This window comes from Stenella coeruleoalba, assembly GCF_951394435.1.
Source record: "Stenella coeruleoalba genome assembly, chromosome: 10".
Taxonomy (NCBI): Eukaryota; Metazoa; Chordata; class Mammalia; order Artiodactyla; family Delphinidae; genus Stenella; species Stenella coeruleoalba.
Window position 1 is genome coordinate 10,562,227 of NC_137156.1, and position 24,299 is coordinate 10,586,525.

Here is a 24,299-nt window from a genome sequence, read left to right on the forward strand (position 1 = left end):
TTGATGCTTCAAGAACGAGCGCTCGGCAGCTGCTGAGCCTCTTCTTCCAGGGTTTTCTAAGCCAGAGCCTTTTATTATGACAAGAAGGATTTTTCTTAATGTAAAGGCATAGCAAAACCCCCAAATCTGAGCCTATCACGCTCTACAAAAGCTTAAATAGTGTTAATGTTCCCTAAGGGAGAACTGTAATAATTGGGACTGAGACCAGCTTATTATTGACGATCTGTAATCATTAACAGTAATGCGAGCCTTTTAAAGTCTAACTGGAAGCCAACTTAACAAATCTCTATATGGAAAACCTGGACTTTCTTGAGGGTAGATGCCACGTGTATGGTTTAATCTTAATTTGAGACTCAAATGCCGTAAACACTAAGATCTGGAGTGCAGGGTTTTGTGAATGAGAGATTTGGCATTAGCGAGATAGCATGTGTGTGTCATTTATCAGTAGCTGAGCTTAAAACCAATGTCCTGCGTCGGTTATTCACAAAGAAGGATGGTGCTAGAAGTGTCCGAATCTCTCGTATGTTGGGGGTAGGGGAGAGCTATTAGTCAATTTAGGATGTCATAAAAAACTGATGAACAAAACCTGACTATGTTTGAATAATGATGTTCCATTTTGCACAAAAAGAAATTAAAGATAGAAGCAAGTCTTTAGCACCATCTCTAGAAACAGGAACCATAGATAATGAAAATGACAGTTGCTTAATGTGTATCAGTTTTTTGGTTAGAGAGCCGTTTAAAAGGGATTGTCTCTCAAGTAGGGAGCAATGTTAATACTGTTGATTTTCTATAATGGGAGGAGGATCCAGGAAATGAGAATCAAAACTTGGCAGTGTTGCTGTTTCATAAGGGGGAAATATAACCTGTCTTGTTAACGACAAATTAAAATGGTTGATGAACTCTGTGAGCGTGATTCAGGCTAAATGAAAGCTGTATGAGAAATACTTGGAAGAAACTAAACTCACCCCGAGACGTATAAATATAATTCATGTGGACAGTGGGGTGAGACACAGGATAGAGCCCTGGGCAGGCAAAAAACAGGATCACAGCGATGGCTTATTTTTTGAGCTCCCTTTGTCCTGACTTTTTATGTGATCTTGGAAAAAATGCTTACCTTTCATGGGCATTTACACATCTATTGAATGGGAATTATGGTGCCCTTCACTATTGTGAAGGCTATGCAATGTTTCTAAAATTTTTGAGCTTCTTAGAGAAACTCTCTGAATTAACAGAAGTCATTATAGTAAAAATTATAGAAGTTTATATACAGAAGAATATACAGGAACTTTATTTTGACCAAGAACTTTCTAACACAAACACAAATTTCCAAAACTACAGAGTTAGGCAGTTTCAAAGTGTGTAAGAAAGTCTTCTAGGTGGGATGATAGCCGTGGATAAATGAAGAAAATTTCTTTGGGACAGAGATTAGCTTTGGATCAGCTTTGGATCAGCTCTGGAAAGGGATAGTTTAGCATGACGTGTTGGTCACCTGTTGTTACGAAACAAACCACCTTAAAGCTTAGTGGCTTGAAACAGCAGTCGTTTTGTTTGCTCATGATTCTGCGGGTCAGCATTTTCTACTGGGATGACTTTTTCACTGGTCTCTCTCTGGGTCACACCTACAAGTGGCTGCAGTCACTAGTGGTTCATCTGAGGCTGATTGGTCTATGATGGTGTCACTCACATGACTGGTGTTGGTCTGGCTTTTGTCTGGGCTCCCCCTGCCCCCAACCCCGCTTTCTGGTTTCTCATCTTCAGGGAGCCTAGCCTGGGCTTCTTCACATAGTGGCCCAAAGTTCCAAGAGGCCAGGAGCAGAAGCTGCAAGGCACCCTGAGGCCAGGGTTGAGAACTCTCACAAAGTCGCTTCAACTTTGTGAGTCAAAGCAAGTCACAAGGCCAGCCTCCATTTAAGGGATGGGGAAGCAGATTCCTCCAGCCATTGATGGGCTGAATGGAAAGTCACATTGCAAAGGCTGTACAGGGCTGTGGAGAATGACCATAGCCATATTACTACCCCTACGCATGATGGGGGAAGGCCAAAGGGTATTTAGATGAAATGGTCTACTAGTAAATTTAAGATTGAAATAGATGAGTTACATCATGAAAAGCTGGGGAAGGAAACCCCGAACAAAGACCCTGAATGGTCTAAGTTTTAAAAAGTAGATATGAGTGGGGTTTTTTTTTTTTGCAGTACGCGGGCCTCTCATTGTTGTGGCCTCTCCCGTTGCGGAGCACAGGCTCCGGACGCACAGGCTCAGCGGCCATGGCTCACGGGCCCAGCCGCTCCGCGACATGTGGGATCTTCCCGGACCGGGGCACGAACCCGTGTCCCCTGCATCAGCAGGCAGACTCTCAACCACTGCACCACCAGGGAAGCCCTGAATGTTTTTGAAATAGAAAAATATGAAGAATCCTTATCTACTGGCTTTTTGGTATAAATGGTGTGTGCTAATGCAACTCTCTGAAATAAAATGTGGAACTTGAGAGGTATAATTTAGGAGAGATATCCAAGGGGAAAGTAAAAGGATTCTTATACTCTCGGGTGTCATATTTATTGATTCTTGGGGTTAGACAGTTTGCTACAGAAGAATGAAAACAAACGAATGTGCAGAAGGGAGAATAAAAAAAAAAAGGTATGAACTTAGGGATTAAAAGAAATAAAGTTTGAACATATCTTTATGTAATAGTCACTAAACGTGATTAGGACTGACAGTGTTCTCCTCAAATTAAACTTTTATCACAAATTCCCACCTTTCCCATCTGGATAAATATTTGAAAAAAAAAAAATCCAGGGATTACAGTTGGCAAGGATTCTGGGAAGATAGCAGGATACAGTGGCTCCCTAACCAGCCAGTCTCAATTCTACTGTTTCTGGCTCTCCTGACCCAAACCGTTCCTGGCGCCAAAAGAGCCCTGGGTTCAGGTGAAATCCTGAGCTCTGTGGAAGTTGGAGGTGAGGGGGGACAGGTGAGGGCCTTCTTCCTGGGCTGGGCTGGGCTGGCAGTGAAGATTGCCATCTGATGAGTCTTGGGGGAGGACCAGAATGCACTGGATGCTATAAAGAGCTTGACCTACAGAGGCTGGGGGTACTTCTGGGAGGAACATTGAAAATTGCCCTCATCCCACTGTATGTACGTGAGTGTCTTTGTGATGTGTATCCCACAAGAGACCTAGGAGAACGTGAACACTTGGGCTGAGTGAATCCTCCCTGTCTTGTAGGCTGGGAGGGTGTGAGGAAAATTTGCAAGAAACTTCCCTCCTGGTGACTTGGCAGGACCCTGGTGTCTGTCTGCTGTCACTCTGTGAGGTCGCAGGAGTAGAGACCACTGCGCTCCCACCTTTCACGGAAGTGTAGTCACGTGGGTCCTCCAACAATCAGACCAGAACCCCAGTGATGTAACAGAGGGACAGCTGGAGACAGACGCCGAGCGGACAAAAAATAGTAGGAGCACATAAGGAGATTTAAATGCAGCACAAGAAGACTTCTTAGAGATGAAGGGCATGCGTTTCCAATCAAACGTTTCAGTAAATGAATTGAAGGAGACGATGATCATTCCTGAGACCTGAATGAGGAGCCAGGTAGGTGAAGTGGAAGAATCTGAAAGCACGGAACAAAAATATAAAGGGATGGAAATCACAAGAGAAAATAGATCTAGGAAATATAACATATGACTAACAGGAGAGCCAGAAGGAGAAAAAGGACAGATGGAGGAAAGGCAATACTTAAATAAATATAAGAAACAAATTTTCTGAGCTTAACAATCAAGACTTGACTCTGTACATTCAAATCGCTCATCAAGTTCCAAGCCAGATTTACGAATTCTCTGTGTGTACTGGAAAAGTTCTTGAACTCTTAAGAATACAGAGCAAAATCTTAAAATCTTCCAGACAGAGAGAACAAATTACCCACCATTAAGGGGTATCAGACTAAGCAGCAGATTTCTTATCTGTGACATCTGAAGCTAGAGATAGTGGAGTAACTTCTGTAGAAAATGGAGACAAAAAGCCAGCAGCCTGAAAGTCACATGCATAGCCAGGCTGCCATCTCTCTGTCAGGATAAAAGGCATTTACTGTTACGCAGGAATTCAGAGATGTCATCACCCATTTTCTAACAAAAATACTCAAGGAAAGAGTATCAAACAAAAAGCATCCAAACAAAAAGTTAATCAGCAATACCTCAAGGTGAGCAGGGATAATAGCAGAGGAAATTTTTCTTTTCTTTTCTTTCCTTTTTTTTTTGAAAATTTCTAAATTAACCATTTAACTCAAGTGGGAAGGAAAGAATAAGTTCAAATATAATAATATTTACATTAAGTGTGAATGAACTGAATTTTCCCATTAAAAACTTGATACTGTTAGGCTAAGTTAAAAAGCAAAACCCGGGTATATGGTGTTTTAAAGAAACATTTGAAACAAAGTGATACAAGTTGAAAAAAAAATGATGGACGGGGCTTCCCTGGTGGCGCAGTGGTTGGGAGTCCACCTGCCGATGCAGGGGACACAGGTTCGTGCCCCGGTCCGGGAAGATCCCGCATGCCGCGGAGCGGTTGGGCCCTTGAGCCATGGCCGCTGAGCCTGCGCGTCCGGAGCCTGTGCTCCGCAGCGGGAGAGGCCACAGCAGTGAGAGGCCCGCATACCGCAAAAAAAAAAAAAAAAAAAAAAAGATGGGCAGAGATCTCAGGCCAATATAGAGTCAGAAGAACTGGCAATATGAGGTTTAGTATTTAAGTTATATTTAAGTTAAATGCACAAATAGGATAAGGAAAGAAATTATATAATGATTCTAAAGAAGCACAGTTTATTAAGAAGATAAATAAACATGTATGTATAAAATAACATAGCCACTAAATCTGTAAAGCAAAGTATTAGAAATGCAAATGCAGTTATGGTGAGACACTTTAATAAACCTCTCTCATTTGTCTCAACCCATCTTAACTTTGTGCAGACCCCTAAGATGGAGAAATTTTTTTTTTTTTTTTTTTTGCGGTACGCGGGCCTCTCACTGTTGTGGCCTCTCCCGCTGCGGAGCACAGGCTCCGGACACGCAGGCTCAGCGGCCATGGCTCACGGGCCCAGCCGCTCCGCGGCATGTGGGATCTTCCCGGACTGGGGCACGAACCGTGTCCCCTGCATCGGCAGGCGGACTCTCAACCACTGCGCCACCAGGGAAGCCCAAGATGGAGAAATTGAATAAATAAAAAAAGTTAGATTTAACGGATATACTAGAACCTTACATCCCTCGAATACAGAATATTCTGTTCTGGATTACTTACAAAACTTGATTGTATACTTGACCACAAAGAAGACCTTAACAAAGGCAAAGGAAAAGAGATTTTTATAGCTCTTGTTCTCTGATCATAATCCAGTAAGATTAGAAATAAAAGAGAAGGTAATAAAAAAGAAACTATTTACTTGGCAATTTAAAATCACTCTTTATAACATTGGTATCAAAGGAGGAGACAAAAGTCGCTTTACAAGATATATAGAAATCAATAAAAGGAGCATGATTCATTCCAAAAGCTGTAGAGTAGAATGAAAGCTGTAGCCAGTGGAAATTTTACAGCCTTTGAATGTGTTCCTTATTTAAGAATAAGGACAAAGTGTATCTCATCATGAAATGAGAAAAAAGAATGACAAAACAAACTAAAATAAATTAGAAAGAGGTAATACTAAAGATAAAAGCTGAGGTTAATGAAATAAAAAATAATAGAAAGGATAAATACATTAATAATAGCTGGTTCTTTGAAGCAATAAAGTAGATATAAAGATTATGTGTCTGATTAGGAAATTAATAAAGAATAAAATATTTACCAGACAAAATGAGAAAAAGGACATAATCAGAGCTATAGGAGCAATTCAAAGAAGATAACAATGATAACTGCATTCAACTCTATGGCAGTGAATTTGAAAAATCAGAAAAAATGGATTATTTCCTTGTCAAATATAAATGTCTAAATTTGACTCAGGAAAAAGTGGAAAATTTGAATAAGACAGTACCATAAAAGAGATTGGAAAAGTGATTAAAGATCTTCCATTTAAAAAGGCAAGGGGATCATATGAAGTTACAGCTGAGTTTTATGTAACCTTTAAAAAACAAATAATTTTATCATTATTTGGACTGTTCAAGAAGATGATGAAAAGCCCCTAATTCATTTGTAAAATAAGCATACATTTAATTACAAAACCTGATAGAGTACAAAACTACTAGTCTGGAGACCAATTTAATGTTGAATACGGATGTAAAATTCTAAATAAAAGATTAGCAGATAGAACCCATCAGTGTATTTGAGGACCCAACTATGTATGACTAGGTAGGGTTTATTCCAAGAACACGAGTGGACATTTTTCAGTGAAATCCCTCACATGATCAAATTAGGGCTAGAAAACCACATGGTCACATCAATAGATGCTGAAAAAGTATCTAATAAAATGTATAGACACATCTAATAAAAAGTATAAATTAAGAATGGAAACTACATTAATATAATAGGCCATTTACCAAACCAACAGTATCATCCTAAACAGCAAAACACACAAAAATTTACAGTTAGTATTAGGAACTAAACTAAACTTATTCATTTAACAAATGTTTTTTCAGCGCTTACTTTGGGCCAGGGTATTGGTCTGTGTTCTCAGGAATGAGTAAAGAAGAGAAAAGGCTGTGACTCATGGAGCTTACATTCTTGTGGGAATTATTAACCTTGTCTTAGAGTTTCTGGTAAGTTTGTTAAAACAAGAAAAATGAAATAACTGGAATAAATACTGGAAAAGACAAGCTAAAACTATCTTTTTTTCCCCTAATGATATGATTGTATACCTTGTAAATCCAAGACACTCCAAGTAAATCCTGTAAGAATGAATAAGAGAATTTGGTAAGTGGCTGGATTAAAAATAAATAAAATCAAAAGCCTCCTTCTTGCCCCATAATAGCAACAGGCCCTTAGAAATGAAGAGTAGGGACAAATTAGAGTAGTGACAAAACCTTAAAAATACTGAAGAATAAGTTTAAAAGAAAGGCATGAAACATGGAGAAAATGAAAATGTCTTATTGAAGAACAAAGATCAAGATTGTGAACAAATTAGAGACTTACCATGTTCTTGGATTGGAAGTCTTAATATTGAAGTATACATTTGATGTGATTCCAATCCCAACAGTTTTGTTTTTCAATTTGATAAAATGACCTGGAGGTTTATAACAGAAGGTTAAGTGCTACCAGTAGCCAAGAATATAATTCCTCCATTGCCTCCCTCCACACCACTGGCATGTAAGCTCAGGAGGGACGGGAATTTGCTCACTATTGAATCTTCAGCACCTATAACTGTGTCTGGAACATAGGAGACACTTAATAAATAGTTGAATGAATTAATAAAAAAACTCCCTAGAGGAGACATAACTTACCAGGTATCAAAATATACTAAAAAGCCATGGTATTCAAATTATTATGGTCGAGACAGATGGCTAGACAAATAGATCAATGGAATACAATAGAAAATCAGAAACAGATCTTGGAATGCATGAGAATTTAATATATGACAAAGACTGAATTTTAGTTAATCCGGAAATGGTGGATTATTTAACAAATGGAATTGACACTGATGGCTATTGACCTGGAAGAAAAGAAAATTAGAATCCTACCTTACACCATATATAAAAATAAAAAATAAAAGTAAGGCACGGATAATTTTGTAAGAAAATAACTACATGTACAGTATTAGGAACTGCATATACGATATTAATATTAACTATGATCAGAGACTCAGAAGCTGCAAGAGGAAAGATAAATATATGACTGTTCAAAAAGTCAAATATTTTGCTTTTCAAAGGATATTAAGCAAAGCCAGTCAATTTGGGGAAGTGTTTGTAATACAGAGGATATAGAATTTAATACTTGTAAAAACAAAGAGCATTTATAAATTGAAAGGACCAACAACCCAATAGAAAAATAAGTAAAAAATATGAAGACATGAGCAAATACAGAGGCGGCCAACAAATGAGAAAACAGTCAAACTCAAATAATGATACATCACCCCTCAGCTTGGCAAAAATTACAAAGCTCAATAACATCTGTTGCTGTTAGAGGAAAAGACACTCATATTACTGAGTTGAAGTACATGTTACAGTCTTTTGGGGAAGCAATCTGGCAACATGTGTTAGGAGCAATATCTGTTTGACCCAAGAATTCCACTCCTTGTTCTCTTAAAAAAAATAAAACACCCGTTTGCACGGATGTATATCACAAGATTGTATTCTGCAGTAATGTTAGTGTCGGGGAAAATAATGGAGATACATGATGCTTACCAGGGGAGGAACTGGTGAGCTATATTACATACGTTCAAATGGTGAAACGTTATATAGCTGATAAAAAAGGAATTCGGGGCTGTATCGGTTGAATTGAGAGATTTTCTGAACCATTATTGAGTGGGAAAAAGGAGATGCAGAAAACTGGGTATAGTAGTTAGAAAAAAACAATGGAAAAAATGTGCTTATGGTGTCTTTACAATTATATGTACATGGATAAATATATGCGTGTGGAAATATATATGAAAGAAAACACAGCAGGTAGTTAATATGGGTTACTGGGGGCAAGGGTGTGGCATTCAGGCTGATGTGAGTGGAGGGAAGTGAGGAGGAGAAGTTAACCAAATAAAACACACACACAGACCTCTAATAAAGAAACAATATGTATGATGACATTTATATGTTTATGTATATAAATTTGTGTGTATATGTGTGCAGGCATGCATGTATGCACACACGTGCAAATGAAAATTTAAAAGTAAAGAAGTCCTGTTGGCTTTGGGTTGTTTTATTCCATTATTTATTTATAATTTCTGCAGTACTAAGCAGGAGCCTAGCTCTGAAAGCACAGTAAATTCTCAAAGTCAAATGCAGCATGGTAATTGTATCCTGGCTCTCTGTGTTGTGAGTAGCAGAAATCCAACCAAAAACACTAGCGTGAACAAAAACGGGGATTTATTGGCTTATGGGAGCCTCACACACGATTAGGTCCAGAGGCTCAGTTCAGCTCTCATCAAAGGTCTTTTGCCTTTGTCTGTATCTCTGCCTCCTGCCTTCCTTGACTCCTCTTTTTGTTTTTGGCTTTATTCTCTCTTAGTCTCCCTCTTGATGGCATGACAGTTCCCTGATACATCCTTTTCTGGTCTATTTTCCTTCCCCTGGCCCCTGGCATGTTTCTTCTTCCTCCAAGCTTCAAATTTTAAAAGTCCTAGGAAGGAGCTTTGACAGGGCTGGTTTGAGCCGCATGCCCATCCGGACTGGTCCTTGTGAGCAGGGGGTTAGTGGAGTCCTGCAATGAGCCAGCTGGGTCACGGATCCACAGCGTGGGAAAGAAGGGAGGCACTGCGATTAGTGCACCAACCCAACCACAGCCACAGAATTTGAGTGAGGGGAAGACCTCCCCAAAGAAGCCATGGCAGTTGGGAAGGAAGCAGTGTGGTCTAAAGGAGAAAAAAAGATCCTAGGTAGGCAGGCAACAGATATCCACTGGAGGGACTCTGCTTCGAAATACAAGCCAAGTTTGCATCTTCAATATCAAAGGAACTGAGTAGTGGAGAAAGTGAGTCAAATACTCACTTTCAGTGAGTATTTGACTCAAATATTTGAGTCAAATACTAAGTAGGGCAATGAAAATAGTCATTTGCCCAAAAGCTCAAATTGATTTATAAGAATTATAGTAGGTCATTATCTCCTTGTATATTCTTACCCCAGATGATTTATAAAAGGCTTAAGTGATTAATGAGAAATGTCAGCTTCAGATATTTGAATAGGTGTTCTTCTAGGAGAAGAAAATCTTTCGCATTTGTCTTTTCCCCCAGCTTTAGGGAGATGTCGTTGATGTACAACATTATGTAAGTTTAAAGTTCACAATGTGATTTGATACGCGTATATATTGCAAAATGATTACCACAGTAAGGTTAGTTACCACGTCCCTCACCTCACATAATTACATGTATTTATTTTTAAGGCAGTTTTAGTATGCCAGATTCTTCTTTCTCCTGTGCCTGGTGAGACATACTTGTAGCAGTTGTTCCCATCAAGTAGTGCTCCAGATTTGCTCACCTTAAAGATTCCATCCTCTTTAATATTGATTTATAGTGATGCTTGGATGTTTGGGTGATAAATGAATGACTGACATTTCAATTTTGTGAAAAAAATGAATGAATTTACAGATCACAGAGGAAAAAATAAGTTGATCTGAAATATCCATTGACAGAAAAATCTGGGCTATCAAAGTAGCTAATGTATTTAGCCGTGGATTTTTTTTCTTTTTTTAACTTTTTACTGTAAAGATGACACCAGTACAGAAAAATGTCCCGCCTGATGGTGTAGCACGACATGGACATTCACAAGGTTCTACCAACAGGTCAAGAGATGGAACCTCGTCAGCCTCTTAACAGCCCCCCTCTTCCTCCCCCCACCGCAAAGGCATCTGCTGTCCTGACTTTTATGCTAATCGCAACCTGGCTTCTCTTCTTAGTTTTACTACCTAAACTTGCATCCCTACTACAGCTTAGTTTTGCCTATTTTTTGAGCTTTCTGGAGATGGAATCATATAGTATGTGCTCTTTGCGGTCTGGCTTCTTCTTTCATTCAACATTTGAATTGTTGCCCACAATTACGGAGTGAACGCAGGGTGGCAATGGGCTGGAATGCCCGTCTTTTAGAGGATCAAATTAACGCCTCCACTGATCGTAACCCTATAAAGTTACAGATTATTATCCAAGTTCTTTGGGGGACCTTAGAATCATAATGAGATACATGAAGTATTTAAGAACTCTAACGGTTGGTACCCCATCCTCCCAAGAGGAGCAATCACTGGGCTGTTTATGCCATTCTAGAAAGAAACACTTGTGCTGGTGCCATTTCCAGGGATGCCACCAGAGCTCAAGGCTTTCAGCCAGTCCTGCCCAGAAGTGCCACTTGCAGAGGCAGGAGTTGATGAAGTATTTCAAGCTGATGGAGTGGGTTTGCTAGAAAACTCAGAATTAAAGTAGGTATCTTTTTAACTGGATGTTTGAACATTTAGTATTTTCATTGCATGTTACCAAGAAGCCCCCATATGAATTTTTATAAATATGAACATTATGATCATAACACTGTATCTTGACATATTCAAAGGTATGAAGAGTGTTTCTGTGAAAAAAGAAAGCTTTATTTAAAATAAAGTTATTCTCTTAGACAGCTCAATACTGCTTAAGCGAATAACTTGTTCCCAGAATTAGGAACTAAAAATGGTGGTGGGCCTAACATAGAACATTCTTACTCCTCTTCTAATGGTAAGAAGCTTGGTACAGAAAGTATTAATGTAACCAGCCGATTGTCAGATGCTGACAGTGTAATGTATTCTCACATATGCATACGCCTTTTAAAAAGTTTTCATTTTTCCCCAGTTTTATTGAGATCTAATTGACATACGGTACTGTAAGTTTAAGGTATACAGCATAATAATTTGACTTACATATATTGTGAAATGATCCCCACAATAAGTTTAGTTATCCATCATCTCATATAGATACAGAAAAAAAGAAAAAGAAAATGTTTCTTCCCTTTGATGAGAACTCCTAAGATTTACTCTCTTAACTTTCAAGTATACTACATACAGCATTGTCAAAACTACAGTCGTCATGTTGTGCATTACATTCCTAGTACTTATTTATCTTATAGCTGGAAGTTTGTACCTTTTGACTGCCTTTGTACCAGTCCCCCTTCCCCCACCCCACCTATGGGTAACCACAAATCTCAAGTGACCTCTTTTTCTATGAGTCTTTCTTTTAAAGTTTCCACATGTTAAGTGGGATCATACAGTACTTATCTTTCTCTGTCTGAGTTATTTCACTTAGCATAATGCCTTCACAGTCCATCAATGTTGTTGTAGATGGCAAGATTTCCTTTTTTATGGCAGAATAATATTCCATCACATATATATGAAGAAGTTGGTATATACACATATACTTCTTTATTCATGTTTGACACTTAGATCGTTTCCACGTCTTGGGTATTGTAAGTAGTAAATAACGCTGCTATGAACATGGGGGTGCAGACGTCTCTTCGACATAGTGTTTTTGTTTCCTGCGGATACATTCCCAGAAGTGGAATTGCTGGATCATATGGTAGTTCTGTTTTTAATTTTTTGCAGAAACTCCCACACTGTTTTCCATAGTGGATGCACCCAATTACGTTCCCACTGACAGTGTGCAAGGGTTCCCTTTTCTCCACACCCTCTCCAGCATTTGTTATCTCTTGTCTTTTTGGTCATAGCCCTTCTAACAGGGGTGGAGGTGATATCTTATTGTGGTTTTGATTTGCATTTCTCTGATGATTAGTGATGTTCTGCACCTTTTCATGTACTTGTTGGCCATTCATATATCTTCTTCGGAAGAATGTCCATTCCTGTGCTCTGTCCATTTTTAAATTAGAGTATTTGGTTTTTTGCTATTAAGTTGTATGAGTTCTTTATATATTTTGGATATTAACCACTCATCAGATATGTGGTTTGAAAATATTTTTTTTCCATCCCGTAGGTTATCTTGTCATTTTGTTGATGGTTCCCTTTGCTGTGCAGAGCCTTTTAGTTTGATGTCGTCCCACTTGTTTATTTTTGATTTTGTTGCTTGTGCTTTAGGTGTCATATTCAAAATGAAGTCATTGCTGAGACTCATGTCAAGGAGCTTTGTCCCTATATTTTCTTCTAGGAGTTTTATGGTTTCCAGTCTTAAATATTGAAGTCTTTAATACATTTCGAGTTAATTTTTGTGATTGAGGTAAGGTAGGGGTCTAGTTTCATTACACATAAGCCTTTTGTGGGTGTTTCTAGATGTATGCTCTGGCTCTCTGTGCCTGTAGATGTCATTGTGCTTACTTATCCTCACTGAATGTTTTACTCTCTCTTTTCCTGACGTCTTTATGTATACGCTTGCATTCTGTTTTCTCCTTATTCACACAGCTTCACGCCCATCAGTCCTTTTGACAGTAATGGAGGCAGTTACTGCTATGAGTTCTACTGTTACCATCAGCTCCAGCAAGGCTGGGTGGGACAGTAGCTGCAGAGAGAGTACAACGTGTTCTCTTGGGATGGGCCTTGGGTCTGTGTGTGGCTACCAAGAGAGCTGATGGAATGGGAGCCGTCCAGGAATTGGGTCACTAGTGACCTGCCCAGGACTAGGGACCATCCTCTGCAGGCAGCTATAGGACTGGCAGTGGTGACAGGGATAGAGCTCCTTCTTGTCCCTTGACTGTCGTCCTGAAGATGTTCATCCCCCAAGAGAATAAAAATCCAGTTTTGTAGCACTGTGGCAAGATAAAGTCACATTTTGCAAGGACTTGGGCACGTGGAAGGGAAAGGGATAGAAGAGCTGATGTTTGTGTCTATATATTCTTTTTTGCATGTAAGTGTGGATACAGAGAAATTAGCTTACGGTAGCAATTTTGAAATACATGCCTTCATATACAGTCACTCCATTAAAAAAAACTCTACCTACATTCTTTTGGCTGATGCCAGAGATTCTATTTATTGATTGACTTCCTTTTCCCACCAAGAGTATCTTGCCACGCTAACCATTATACTATCCATTCTTATATGATATGAAGTCAATTTAAAAATTAACTAAGTCATAATGAAAAAGGAAGATAATATGTATTCACAAACCAATTATACATGATTTCAAAAATCATCCAAGTTTTCCTACCCACTGCCTCTTCTCTTTAAGGCAGTAGGAGCCATAACAAACTTAAAATGCTAGCAGAGTTGCAGTCTCCCTCTCAGCACTGTTATGACAGCCTTCTGCTGTTATTGCTTGGGGGTATGCTCAGAAATTCAATTACATTTTGCTATTTTTCCAAGCAAAACATAATTTAAGACAAATGTACTACCGCCCCAATCACATATATTAAAGCAAAATAAAAATTATTTAGAGATTTCCCATATTGCTGCTCCCTTCCATTAGTGCTAATAATTGAGAACAGACTGTGTACGTGCGTGAACTCAGCTTTCAGCCATTTGTCCAGAGCCAGTAGTAATAGCAACTAGGGGTCAACATTAAGGACTGTTGATTGTATCAGGCTTTCCGTAGGCAAGTGGGTGAAGTTTGAGTACTTCTTGATAGCCAGGCATGCACGATTCTTCATATTTGGAGACATAACTGCACATGTGCTCTGTTTACTTCTTTGTCTTGGGAATTAGACTTGACTTGGTTCTAATGCTTATGTCAGGTGTCATATGCTTCACTCTTCCTTGAGTGTATGTATGTATACAACCATGGTTCGCAAGACTAGTATTGAAACAAAAAGTTTGAAATTGATCAGTCAGATAAGGAAGGCATTTATGACAGATTTCTTTACACTGGGAAGGTGAGAACCGTCTGCTGTATTTAAATGCGCTCTCATCTTTATAAAGCACTTTCTGAAAACACATTTTAAATCTTTATCCTTAAGATTTCCCTTCTTTTGTGTGTTCCTAAGCACTATTGAGGGTATTTAGACAATTGGAGCTTATACCAATGATCCGCTGAATGAGTGAGTCTATATTGAATGGAGTTTAATTGCAAACATCTATTTCTGGTAAGTGTCCCATTCAATCTTCATAGAGGCCAGCATTTGTTACAAGTTTCAGAGAGAAAAATCTCTATATCGAGCCATATCCACAGTGCTCTGGAGTGTACTTCACACCACTACGATTCTTAATTCCTTCTTTACTATCATATTTGTGGACTGAAAAAGCTGAGCATGGAGATAACACTTTCCTATCCTGGAGGCAGAAATGTGTGAAAAGATGAAGGGGATTTAACCTTTCAAGTCTACCGCTTCTAATCGTTGAAGCTCAGAAAATTCCATAAAGCGCTTTTCAGTGAACTGTTCACAATATTAGAATTTCTTTTCCTTTGCAGACCCTTCATGTGGCCTTTGTAAATATGCGTTTGAGACACAGAGAGATAAGTAGCAGCTGAAAAAAATGCCTGGAAGATTTCTGTCCCTCCTCTTCCTGCCCATGTGCATCTCTGCCTGATTCGAATGATGTGATATTCGGAGAGACAGCTTCATCGAAGTCGTCCTTCAAGGAGACCCATCTGGCCCAAGACTGGACGTACAGAATTCAGGATGGCCAGTCAGCCGTCAGAGGATGCCGCTGAGTCTCAGGTCTCGGACGAGCTGGAGTGTAAGATCTGTTACAACCGGTACAACCTGAGACAGAGGAAACCCAAAGTGCTGGAGTGCTGTCACAGGGTGTGTGCCAAATGCCTGTACAAGATCATAGACTTCGGGGACTCCCCGCGCGGCGTCATCGTCTGCCCTTTCTGCAGGTTCGAGACGTGCCTGCCGGATGACGAAGTCGGCAGCCTGCCCGATGACAGCAACATCCTCGTGAACTTGACTTGTGGTGGCAAAGGCAAAAAGTGCCTGCCCGAGAACCCCACGGAGCTGCTGCTGACCCCCAAGCGGCTGGCCTCGCTGGTCAGCCCTTCCCACGCGTCCTCCAACTGCCTGGTCATCACGATCATGGAGGTGCAGAGGGAGAGCTCACCGTCGCTCAGCTCCACGCCCGTGGTCGAGTTCTACAGGCCCTCCAGCTTCGACTCCGCGACCACCATGTCACACAACTGGACCGTGTGGAACTGCACGTCCCTGCTCTTTCAGACGTCCATCCGGGTGTTGGTATGGTTGCTAGGTTTGCTGTACTTCAGCTCCTTGCCCTTGGGCATCTACTTACTGGTATCCAAGAAGGTCACCCTCGGGGTGGTCTTCGTCAGCCTCGTCCCTTCCAGCCTCGTCATCCTGATGGTATATGGCTTCTGCCAGTGCGTCTGTCACGAATTCCTAGACTGTTTGGCACCGTCCTCTTAACCGAGACGCACGCTCGGAATTTGACACACGTTGCCACGTTTCAAGTGAGGTCATTTAGCCCATCTTTTCTCGCGCATTCTCTGTGATCGGTGCCCGTGGCGTGAACAAAGCCACTGGGCACATATTCGTGGTCCGTTTTCCATCAAAATGTTGACTCAGTTGGTTCCCCTGTGTGCTGGAAATAAAAACGTTCGTTGCTGCTTATGTGTTAGCAAAAAAGAAAAAGGGATCAGCTAAGCCTTCCTAGAGCCCTTCTGAGTCTTCCCAGAGAAAGGGCAGGTTCTGCTCAGAGCTGCTAGACAGACGCCAGGGCCAGGTGTGTTATGCTGCCGTAGGGGTCTTTGTGGACAGTTAGGCATGAACTGATTCCTCTTCTCATAATCTTAGCCGGGGATGGAGGGTGGTCCAAGAGGAGAGCAGCCCCGAGACACACCTGTTTGCTCAGTGCTCATCCCCTGCCCCTGCCCCATTGTTGGCGCTTCTGTGGATCCTCCTCAGCCCGGATGCTGGTTCCCTCTGCGCATGCTCCTTGCCAAGAGGACCCTCGCCTCTTGTGTGGTTTCAGTTATGTACCTGTTTTGCCGCATCACTAAAGAGAATTAAAAACATTGAGGAATTTGCATCAGAGTAAACTTCAAGGCGGAATGTGGCCGCTTGTTTTTGAGACACGCGCTTTCCTCCACGTTTATTTTCCACTCTCCAGCCTTCTCTGAAATTCTCTCAGAGCAGTTATCGTTCAGAGATCTGATTTGAGCTTTTCCTTAAAGCATTTTCGTTTAGTTTCTTTTTTTTAAACCACGTTGTTCAGTCAGCCCCATTCCTTATCCTGAGTGAGGTTCCGTTCAAATTAGTTGCCATAACTTTATGTGGATTTTGTTTTTTTCCCATTGTATTTTAAATTCTATTACGGACTCAACTTAATCCCATAGCAATTTGGGGTAAATTGCGGCAGTGGAAACCCAGAAACAATTCAGGAGCTGTTCAGGCTCATGGTTTGATGTGCTGAGAACCTAAGTATTTTGCTGTGCTTTACTGAGCTGTACCAAAATACTATGGTTTAGGCTTATGTGCCAGACTGTGTTGCAGTAGGTCAGGGAGAAGGATGGCCAAGAAACATCATGCCAAGTTGATACCCTGAATCGAAAAGATCCTTCAAGGAAGTAGGATGGAGGGGCAGAGTGCAATGTGACTATTGCCATCCCTGTTAAGTCCCTTTTAGAATGGATTCAAGTTCTTATGCAATCGATTTCAAATAAAAGCATAAGCTATGTGACTTGAGTTAATGAACTTCTTTTCATGATGTAGGGGAAGTTGAATGTATATATTTATGAGAAGAAATTGGTTAGCAGATTTTAGGTTTGAGGGAATAGAATGCCCACAGAAAGTAGGCAAAAAAAAAAAAAAAAAAGCTTTTTAGTCTAAAACTCATTACTGATGATAAACATTTAAATATTTATAACTCTTAGAAAGGGGCATTACTAAGACTACTTTAACTTGTTTGTGATGAAACATTTGTTGCTTGAAATACAGTGAACCAGTTCCAATCTCTTTATTCAGTAAAAAAAATGACACTTATTTCTAGAATAGTAGTTTGACTTTAATTCTGTAACTATTAACTTTGAGAATACATATGCCCAGGCTAGGTATGACAGGAAAGTATATGTGGGATGTGGCCCAATGAATTTAAGCCCCAGTACAGCTAAATACACTTATAATTTCACGAAATCTAGTTTAGATAGCATTGTGAATGCAATTTCCAAATATCCATTTGTACTTAGAGTAAATATAATGTTTAGGAGATGTTTTGTGGTCCGGATTTATATATTTATAAGGTTTTTAAAAAATGTTCATGTTGCCTGAAATGTAACATCAAATAAATTGGTGACTTATCATAGGATGAGGTTTCTAGAAAGCCCTGGACATGGGTACTATGCATTTTGCTTCTTTGTATAATGTCTGCAGTGCTAAATTTGTGTCTCTCTTTGTATTGTGATAGTCTTTTTTTTTTTTTTTTTAGTTGCCAGTAAGTTAATTCGGTGTTAAAGAGTTTTAAATGTATGACAACAAAAAACTCTTCGTGCTGTTGAATGAAAAAAGGACAGTGCTTCAGTCTTATTTATTGTAGTGATGTTTTGTTTGTCCATTAAATTGTTATTATTTCCAAGCTAGAAGTTTGATTTCTCTGACTGATGGTTGAAATTCAATTTTATTTTGGACTGCTTTTAACATTAGATAACTGCAAACGTGAGCTTTCGAAAACATTGGTTAAGCTAATCCCTTTGTCATATGAAGATTCCAGAAGTTTCTGACAAAGCTGATTTTCTCCATCCTACTTCTAAAAGGCCTTCATACCTTTTTTTAAAGAAAAAAAGGAAAAAATAGGAAAGATGAAATAAAAACATTGTCTTTATAATAAAAATTTTTGCTTTTAATTTGTTTGATTTGTTTTCCAGATTTTGCCGAGCTACTCAGCAAAATAGAATCCAATTTAGTTAGGAATTCACTAATCTTGTGTGATCTGGGCAAGTTTAAAAAAATTACCTGATAATTAAACATGACCAGTGTTAGGCAAAGTAGCAATAATTTGGGACTATGTAGCAGTTTTATGCTTATGATAATTAGTGAATTGGCACCATATGTTAATTGAGAGTAATGGTTTCATTCACTCCTGAAATCTACATAAACGAGGAAAGACCTGTTAAGGAAAACAGTTACCTGTGCCAGTCATAACCTAAGGTGTGAACTCATGCTTATCTGCTGAGAGACCCTCAAGTGATGTGCATTTGCCTGATTGTAAAGAGATACTAGGCTTCCAAGACACCCTGAGTTTGAAGAAATTTCTTAATCCGCCAACCAGGTAGATGTGGAAACCAAAGTAATGCTGTATTGATAGGCAAACTGACAGTCATTATAAATACGAGCCCTGTGAGTCCTGGGGTGTAGAAGAGATGGAAATTAGTTAACTTGAAAGAGTATATTGGAGGCAAATTACGGTTCTGCATGTTTCTGCATTTTTGGGGAATTGTTCTCTTTTCAGTCTTCTTGGTAATAATAAATACTTGCCCTAATTCTTTTGAAACACTGCAGAAGCACCACAAATTATTCCAGAACCTTCCTCAAAACCAATGAGCAGTTTGGTTAAAAGTAAGATCCCTGAAAAAGTTTAACCGTTTGCTCTTGAACTTGAGTCTTGTATGTTTTCCACCTCTTTACCCCTGTGTTAGATGTCTACTTCTCTTTGCCTCAGATCTTTTATGAATTTTACTCCTCTGTGAGATGCTAGAATATTGGGTCTTCCCTTCAAGTTTAGGTTTGTGTGAAAGAGAAGAAAGAGAATAAGAATAGTAGTAGTAGTAGTAGTAATAATGCAGGTAACTAAATGTTAAAATTGGTGTAAATTCCAAGTGAGTCCTGGAGACAATACAGATTCAGCTCGTTTGCTTATAGCATTTAAATCTGTGTTATAATCCAAATCTAAGTATACTCAGTGTACAGATAATCTCTATGGTTCTGACGTGAAGGTGCTTTAATAGAAATTTAAAAAAAATTATGTCCTGAATATTTTGTATACTAAGTAGGAGTAGGTGCTAATATGTCTGTAAAAGTGGTTGAACCTTGATTTAATTAAACACTCAATTACATGGAACGATTACTCTGTATAAGCATTTTAATTAATCAGAAGTTTATAGATTTGCAACATATTAACATTTCCCCTTTACATTTCATAAGAGAAAAGAATAGGCTGTTAGTAAGTCATTTCAGACCTTGGTTTGCCCGTGAAGTGTGATGGTTTAGGCACGAAAGTTTCTTTCAATGTTCAGATTCATTTGCCCCAGATCAGCGGTCTGGCCTGAAGACTTACATTTGGGAGTCTTTGGCATTCAATAGCAACTGAAGCTAAGGGAATAGAGAAATGGAGAGAGGGAGCAGAGGGCCAAGGCTGAGCTCTGAAGCTGTAACTTTGAAGGATCAGCAGAGGATCCAGCAAAGGGACTGCCTAGGAGCAGCCGGAGCGAGGGAGGTGGGACAGGCATGGAAATTGGGGCACGTGTGGTCACCGGAGCCGAGAGACAGAAGGTAGAATTAGGATTACTAGGTGAACACAGATTAGTATGTTAAAAGATTTTTCAAGCTTTTTTCATGAAGTTTTAAAATAATACAGAAAAGTTGATAGAACCCTATAGTGATCACTAGTACGCTAACCACTTAGAGTTGTCAGCAGTCAACCTTTTGTTATATCTGTTTTTCTCTCTCTCCCCTAAGCATAAGGGACTTACTCTAACTAAAATATCATTACTATATCTAAGACCATTCAAAAATACTTTTGTGATATTATTTAATAAGCAGTCTATACAGATTTTTCTATTTGTTCCCCAAATATCTTTTAGAGTTTAAAACACAAAGCACAAACCAGGATCCAGTTAAGCTTCACACGTTGCATTTGGTTGTTGTGTATTTTATTCTCTTTATTCTGGAACAGTCACCCCACCTTGTTTCCCCTGTGACATTGACTTGAAGCAGGCCAGTTACTTTGGACAATGTCCCACATTCTGGATTTGTCTGACTTTCAGGCAAATGGTGGTGTTGAATGTTACTCTATCACTTGTATTTCCTGTAAACTGAAAATTAGGTTTGGAAGTGTGGTTGGATTCAAATTTGGGGCAAGAGGTTGTCTTAGATGATGCCATGCATTTGGAATTGCACCACATGAGACATGAATGGAATGTTGCCCCACCATTAGAAATACTGACCCATCACTCAGTTAAGAGGGTGACCTCCAAGTCTCACCATTTCCCCTGTGCAATTAGCAAGTGATCTGTGGGGTGATACTTTGGCACCGTGCAAATTATCATCTTCCCTAAAAACTTTTACCTGATGGCCTTAGCATCCAGAGATCATCCTTGCTTGAATCAATTATTTCATTCTTCCAAAGATATGAAATCTCGTCTAATCTAGGTTTTCAAGAGACAATGGTCCAGTGCCTCTCGGCAGGTGAATTGTGGAGGAGACGGAATCATAGGAGCCTACACCCGTCTAATGCTTTGGTAAATCTTAAGGTTGGAACACACCGTTACAGTCATCCAATTATTGAAGGACTCAACTGAAATGTATAATAATCTTTTATCTCCTGAGGTATTTTCTATAAGATCAGAGAAGAAGAAACCCAAATCTTACGTGAAATAAGAGTGTTTTAAACCTGTAAATACTGCCCTTGACTCTAGCCTCAAACTTTCAATGTACCACGTGGGTTTCTTAACCACCCATCTGAAACACGTCATTACACTCTTACTTAAGTTGCTCATCAAGCTCTCTGGTTATCTTTCAAATCATGTTTGGACTATGTGTGATTTTTCTCCAGACTCCTTTGCCTAAATCTTTATCAGATCTTCTTCTTGAACTCTTCACTTAAGACAGCTCCATCTTCTTGTTATTCTAGTAATTAGTTCACTCCTCAGTTTATTCTTCAAAGTGATCTTGTTTGGTCAGAATAACCTCTTGTTTATTGTCTGACCATTCCCTCCCTTCCTAAAACCCATCTAGGTGGTGGGTTCATTCATAAAGCTCACTGTATGTTTCCAGCCTTGATACTGTTTGAGAACCTTCCCCACGTGCACTCCAGTTTTTAGATTTTCCAATCCCTTGAGTGGTAGATGGAATACATGCAGAGCTATTGCCAGTGCACATAATAGATCCTATAGTCTTTACATAATGTTTTAAAAGGTTTAGTAAGTATTATGCGTAGGTAAGATGTATGCTGTATAATCCTAAACTTAATGTCTCTCCCTGACTCTTGCCAATACAGTTCTAATTTGGTTGAGCCAATCATGGATTATCTTTTGGCTAATAAATGTATACTGGACTAGGGTCAGATCATTCTGAGAGTTGGTTTAATGTCTCAAATTCCTTCTCAATAGTTTAGAATAAATTAAGATTTTTATTGTTTCATATCTATAGATAAGAAAGCTTCGCTTCTAATGTGGAATATGAGGTGAATTAAAATAACACTTTTGCTATGAAATGTTATTTTTTAATACTAAATAACCTTATTAGTCAATAAATGAACATCTGTGTTTGTTACGTGCTGAGCCAAAACCTCTGCACTTTTCCTTTTTTCCCATTTCCTCTGATTTCTTTAATGCCATTTACGGAAGAACCCACAGCTCCCCACTGCCACCCCCCTCCACATCTCCTGCACACGCACACACACACACACACACACACACAAACACACCCCAAGTCTTCACATTTTATGAAATTTGAAAGAGATTTTAAAAAGAACAACATTAGTTTCCCACCCGTTGGTAATTATCCATTTAAGGACCATTTAAAAATATTTTTGTGACCTCTGACAACTACATGTATGACTTCTCATAGAATAATGGGTTCAGCTGCTCGTCTCAGGGGTAGTCATTTCCTCTTGTACAGTATCCGCCGTTACTAAGCAATGGAAGTTATCCTGAGCCATACGATGGGCTGGTTGGTGACACTGCTTCCGTTTGATGTGATGTTTCAAGATATTCCAGCTGGAACTATGTATTTCTATGGTTAAGTTTATTGTCATCAAAAATTTTATTTTTGGTTAGAGTTTTAAAAATGATAAAATTATTCTCAGCTCATAATTTGACCAACTCTAATCACTAGTTGAAAGGGAGCAAAATGTATCATCATTTTGTGAGATTTTTCTGCTGCTACAGTGGAGGATGGAGTGACATGGCACCAGGAGACCAGTTCTTGGAACTGAGGAGGAAGTTTGCACGTCTGATTACTTCATCCTCTTCCTTACCTACAGCTTTATATCCCAAATGGGAACCTTGTCAGATTTTTTGATAAAACGATTCATTATTTAACTCATATTATTGACTCCCTATTATGCATAATATACAAATATTCCTTGACTTTTTGACATGCTATCCATGTCTGTCACACTCTATTGAAAAATATAAAGACAATCTTGGCATTTAAAAAGAGTATCTTATTAAAGCAGTTGTTCTGAAATATATGACATGGAACGTATCCAGGTAGGTGGTCCAAGAGAGGACCTCCCGGCTGTGCACGTTTGAGTAGCTGTGCACACTGTGTCTTCTTCTTAGAGATGCTCACTGAGCATCAGCCCAGGAAAGTGTTCAAGACATTCCGATAAAGAAACCTACTTAGCGATTTAATCCAATGTTTTCTCAAACTTAGTTTTTCTCAAAACATCGATTGATATTGTGTGGAATGAGTGCTCTGTGGAGCCCATTTTGTGAAATTTTCACTAGAAAATTGATAAAACAGTCATAACGTGGACTCTGCCTACAGATGTAAATCACAGGGCCAGTACATGAATTAAGAAGGCAGTCGAGAAGAAAGTCATAATTAGACAGTAGGTCCGAGTAGAATGGTGAAATGCAAAGGAGGACAGGAACAGGCTGACCGTAGCAGCGGCAGTAAAATGTCGATCATTTCACTTGTTTCCAAATTAAACCATTCACATTCTTATTGAAGTTTTATGGAATGACACAGTCAAACTCTGCCTCTCACCCAGCATCCGTATTCACATTACATGTAGGGAAGTAGCTAAATACATGCAGAAGGAGGGTGCAAGCAGAAGAAAGTACTGGTTGTTTTTTGAGCCCATGAAACTTCCCCAGTTAATTCTCAAACAATGGAACACAAGGTTCCAAGTTTTGAAAAACATGTACCAGACTTAAAGTTTTGATCATCGAATGTTAGGGCTGGAAAGATTTCTAAGATCACAGTCCAGCTGCTTTATTTCACAGACTGTAAAACTCTGAGAAAAGGTCAAAGGAGTCATGTGAGAAGTGCTAGAGCCAGGTTCTAACCAAGGCCTTTGAAGTCCAAGTCTGCTCTTCACCTTACACGTCCCTGCTGCTGAGTCAACATCAGCCAACTTGCTTTCCACATGGATTACGAAATTATGGGCAACCAAGATGCAGCTGGGCAGACATTATTTTATTCCTAGAAGTCATATCTAGCTGTAAAAATATGTAATGAAGACAAGAAATAATCATCGGAGTTATTCAACTTCCTCCTTTTTCCTAGAGAAGTAAGATCAAAGCATTTGGGTACTGAAAACTTAACTGTGAAACAAACACGAAGAGCTTTATCACACACAGCAGGCAGATAGCTGTGGTCATTAGGAGAAGGAAAAGAGTATTGACAAAAGAACCTGGACACGGACTTCCCTGGTGGTGCAGTGGTTAAGACTCTGAGCTCCTAATGCAGGGGACCCGGGTTCAATCTTTGGCCAGGGAACTAGATCCCACATGCAACTAAGAGTTCTCATGCCACAACTAAGGAGCCTGCCTGCCGCAACTAAGGAGTCCACGTGCCGCAACTAAGGAGCTGGCGAGCCGCAACTAAAGGAGCCCGCCTGCCACAACTAAGACCTGGCACAACCAAATAAATAAATTAATTAATTAATTAAAAAACGCCTG

At 39.5% G+C, this 24,299-nt stretch overlaps 2 protein-coding genes across 2 annotated transcripts in view; both read left to right on the forward strand.

Moving 5' to 3' along the window:
* Positions 1–14,996, forward strand: part of LOC307192367 (uncharacterized protein) — a gene marked incomplete at its 5' end in the record, with an annotated part of 55,930 nt that extends 40,934 nt beyond the window's left edge. The window contains one exon of the mRNA XM_079933202.1: positions 14,907–14,996. Coding sequence (XP_079789328.1) covers positions 14,907–14,966 — 60 coding nt within the window. The 3' untranslated portion in view covers positions 14,967–14,996. The remainder of the gene's footprint in view (positions 1–14,906) is intronic.
* A 121-nt stretch (positions 14,997–15,117) lies between these two features.
* On the forward strand, positions 15,118–15,861 carry RNF182 (ring finger protein 182; the record flags this gene model as incomplete). The annotated part of the gene is made up of 1 exon (XM_079933505.1): positions 15,118–15,861. The coding sequence occupies one exon, from the start codon at positions 15,118–15,120 to the stop codon at positions 15,859–15,861; it is 744 nt and encodes a 247-aa protein (XP_079789631.1).
* Positions 15,862–24,299: the final 8,438 nt, after the last annotated feature.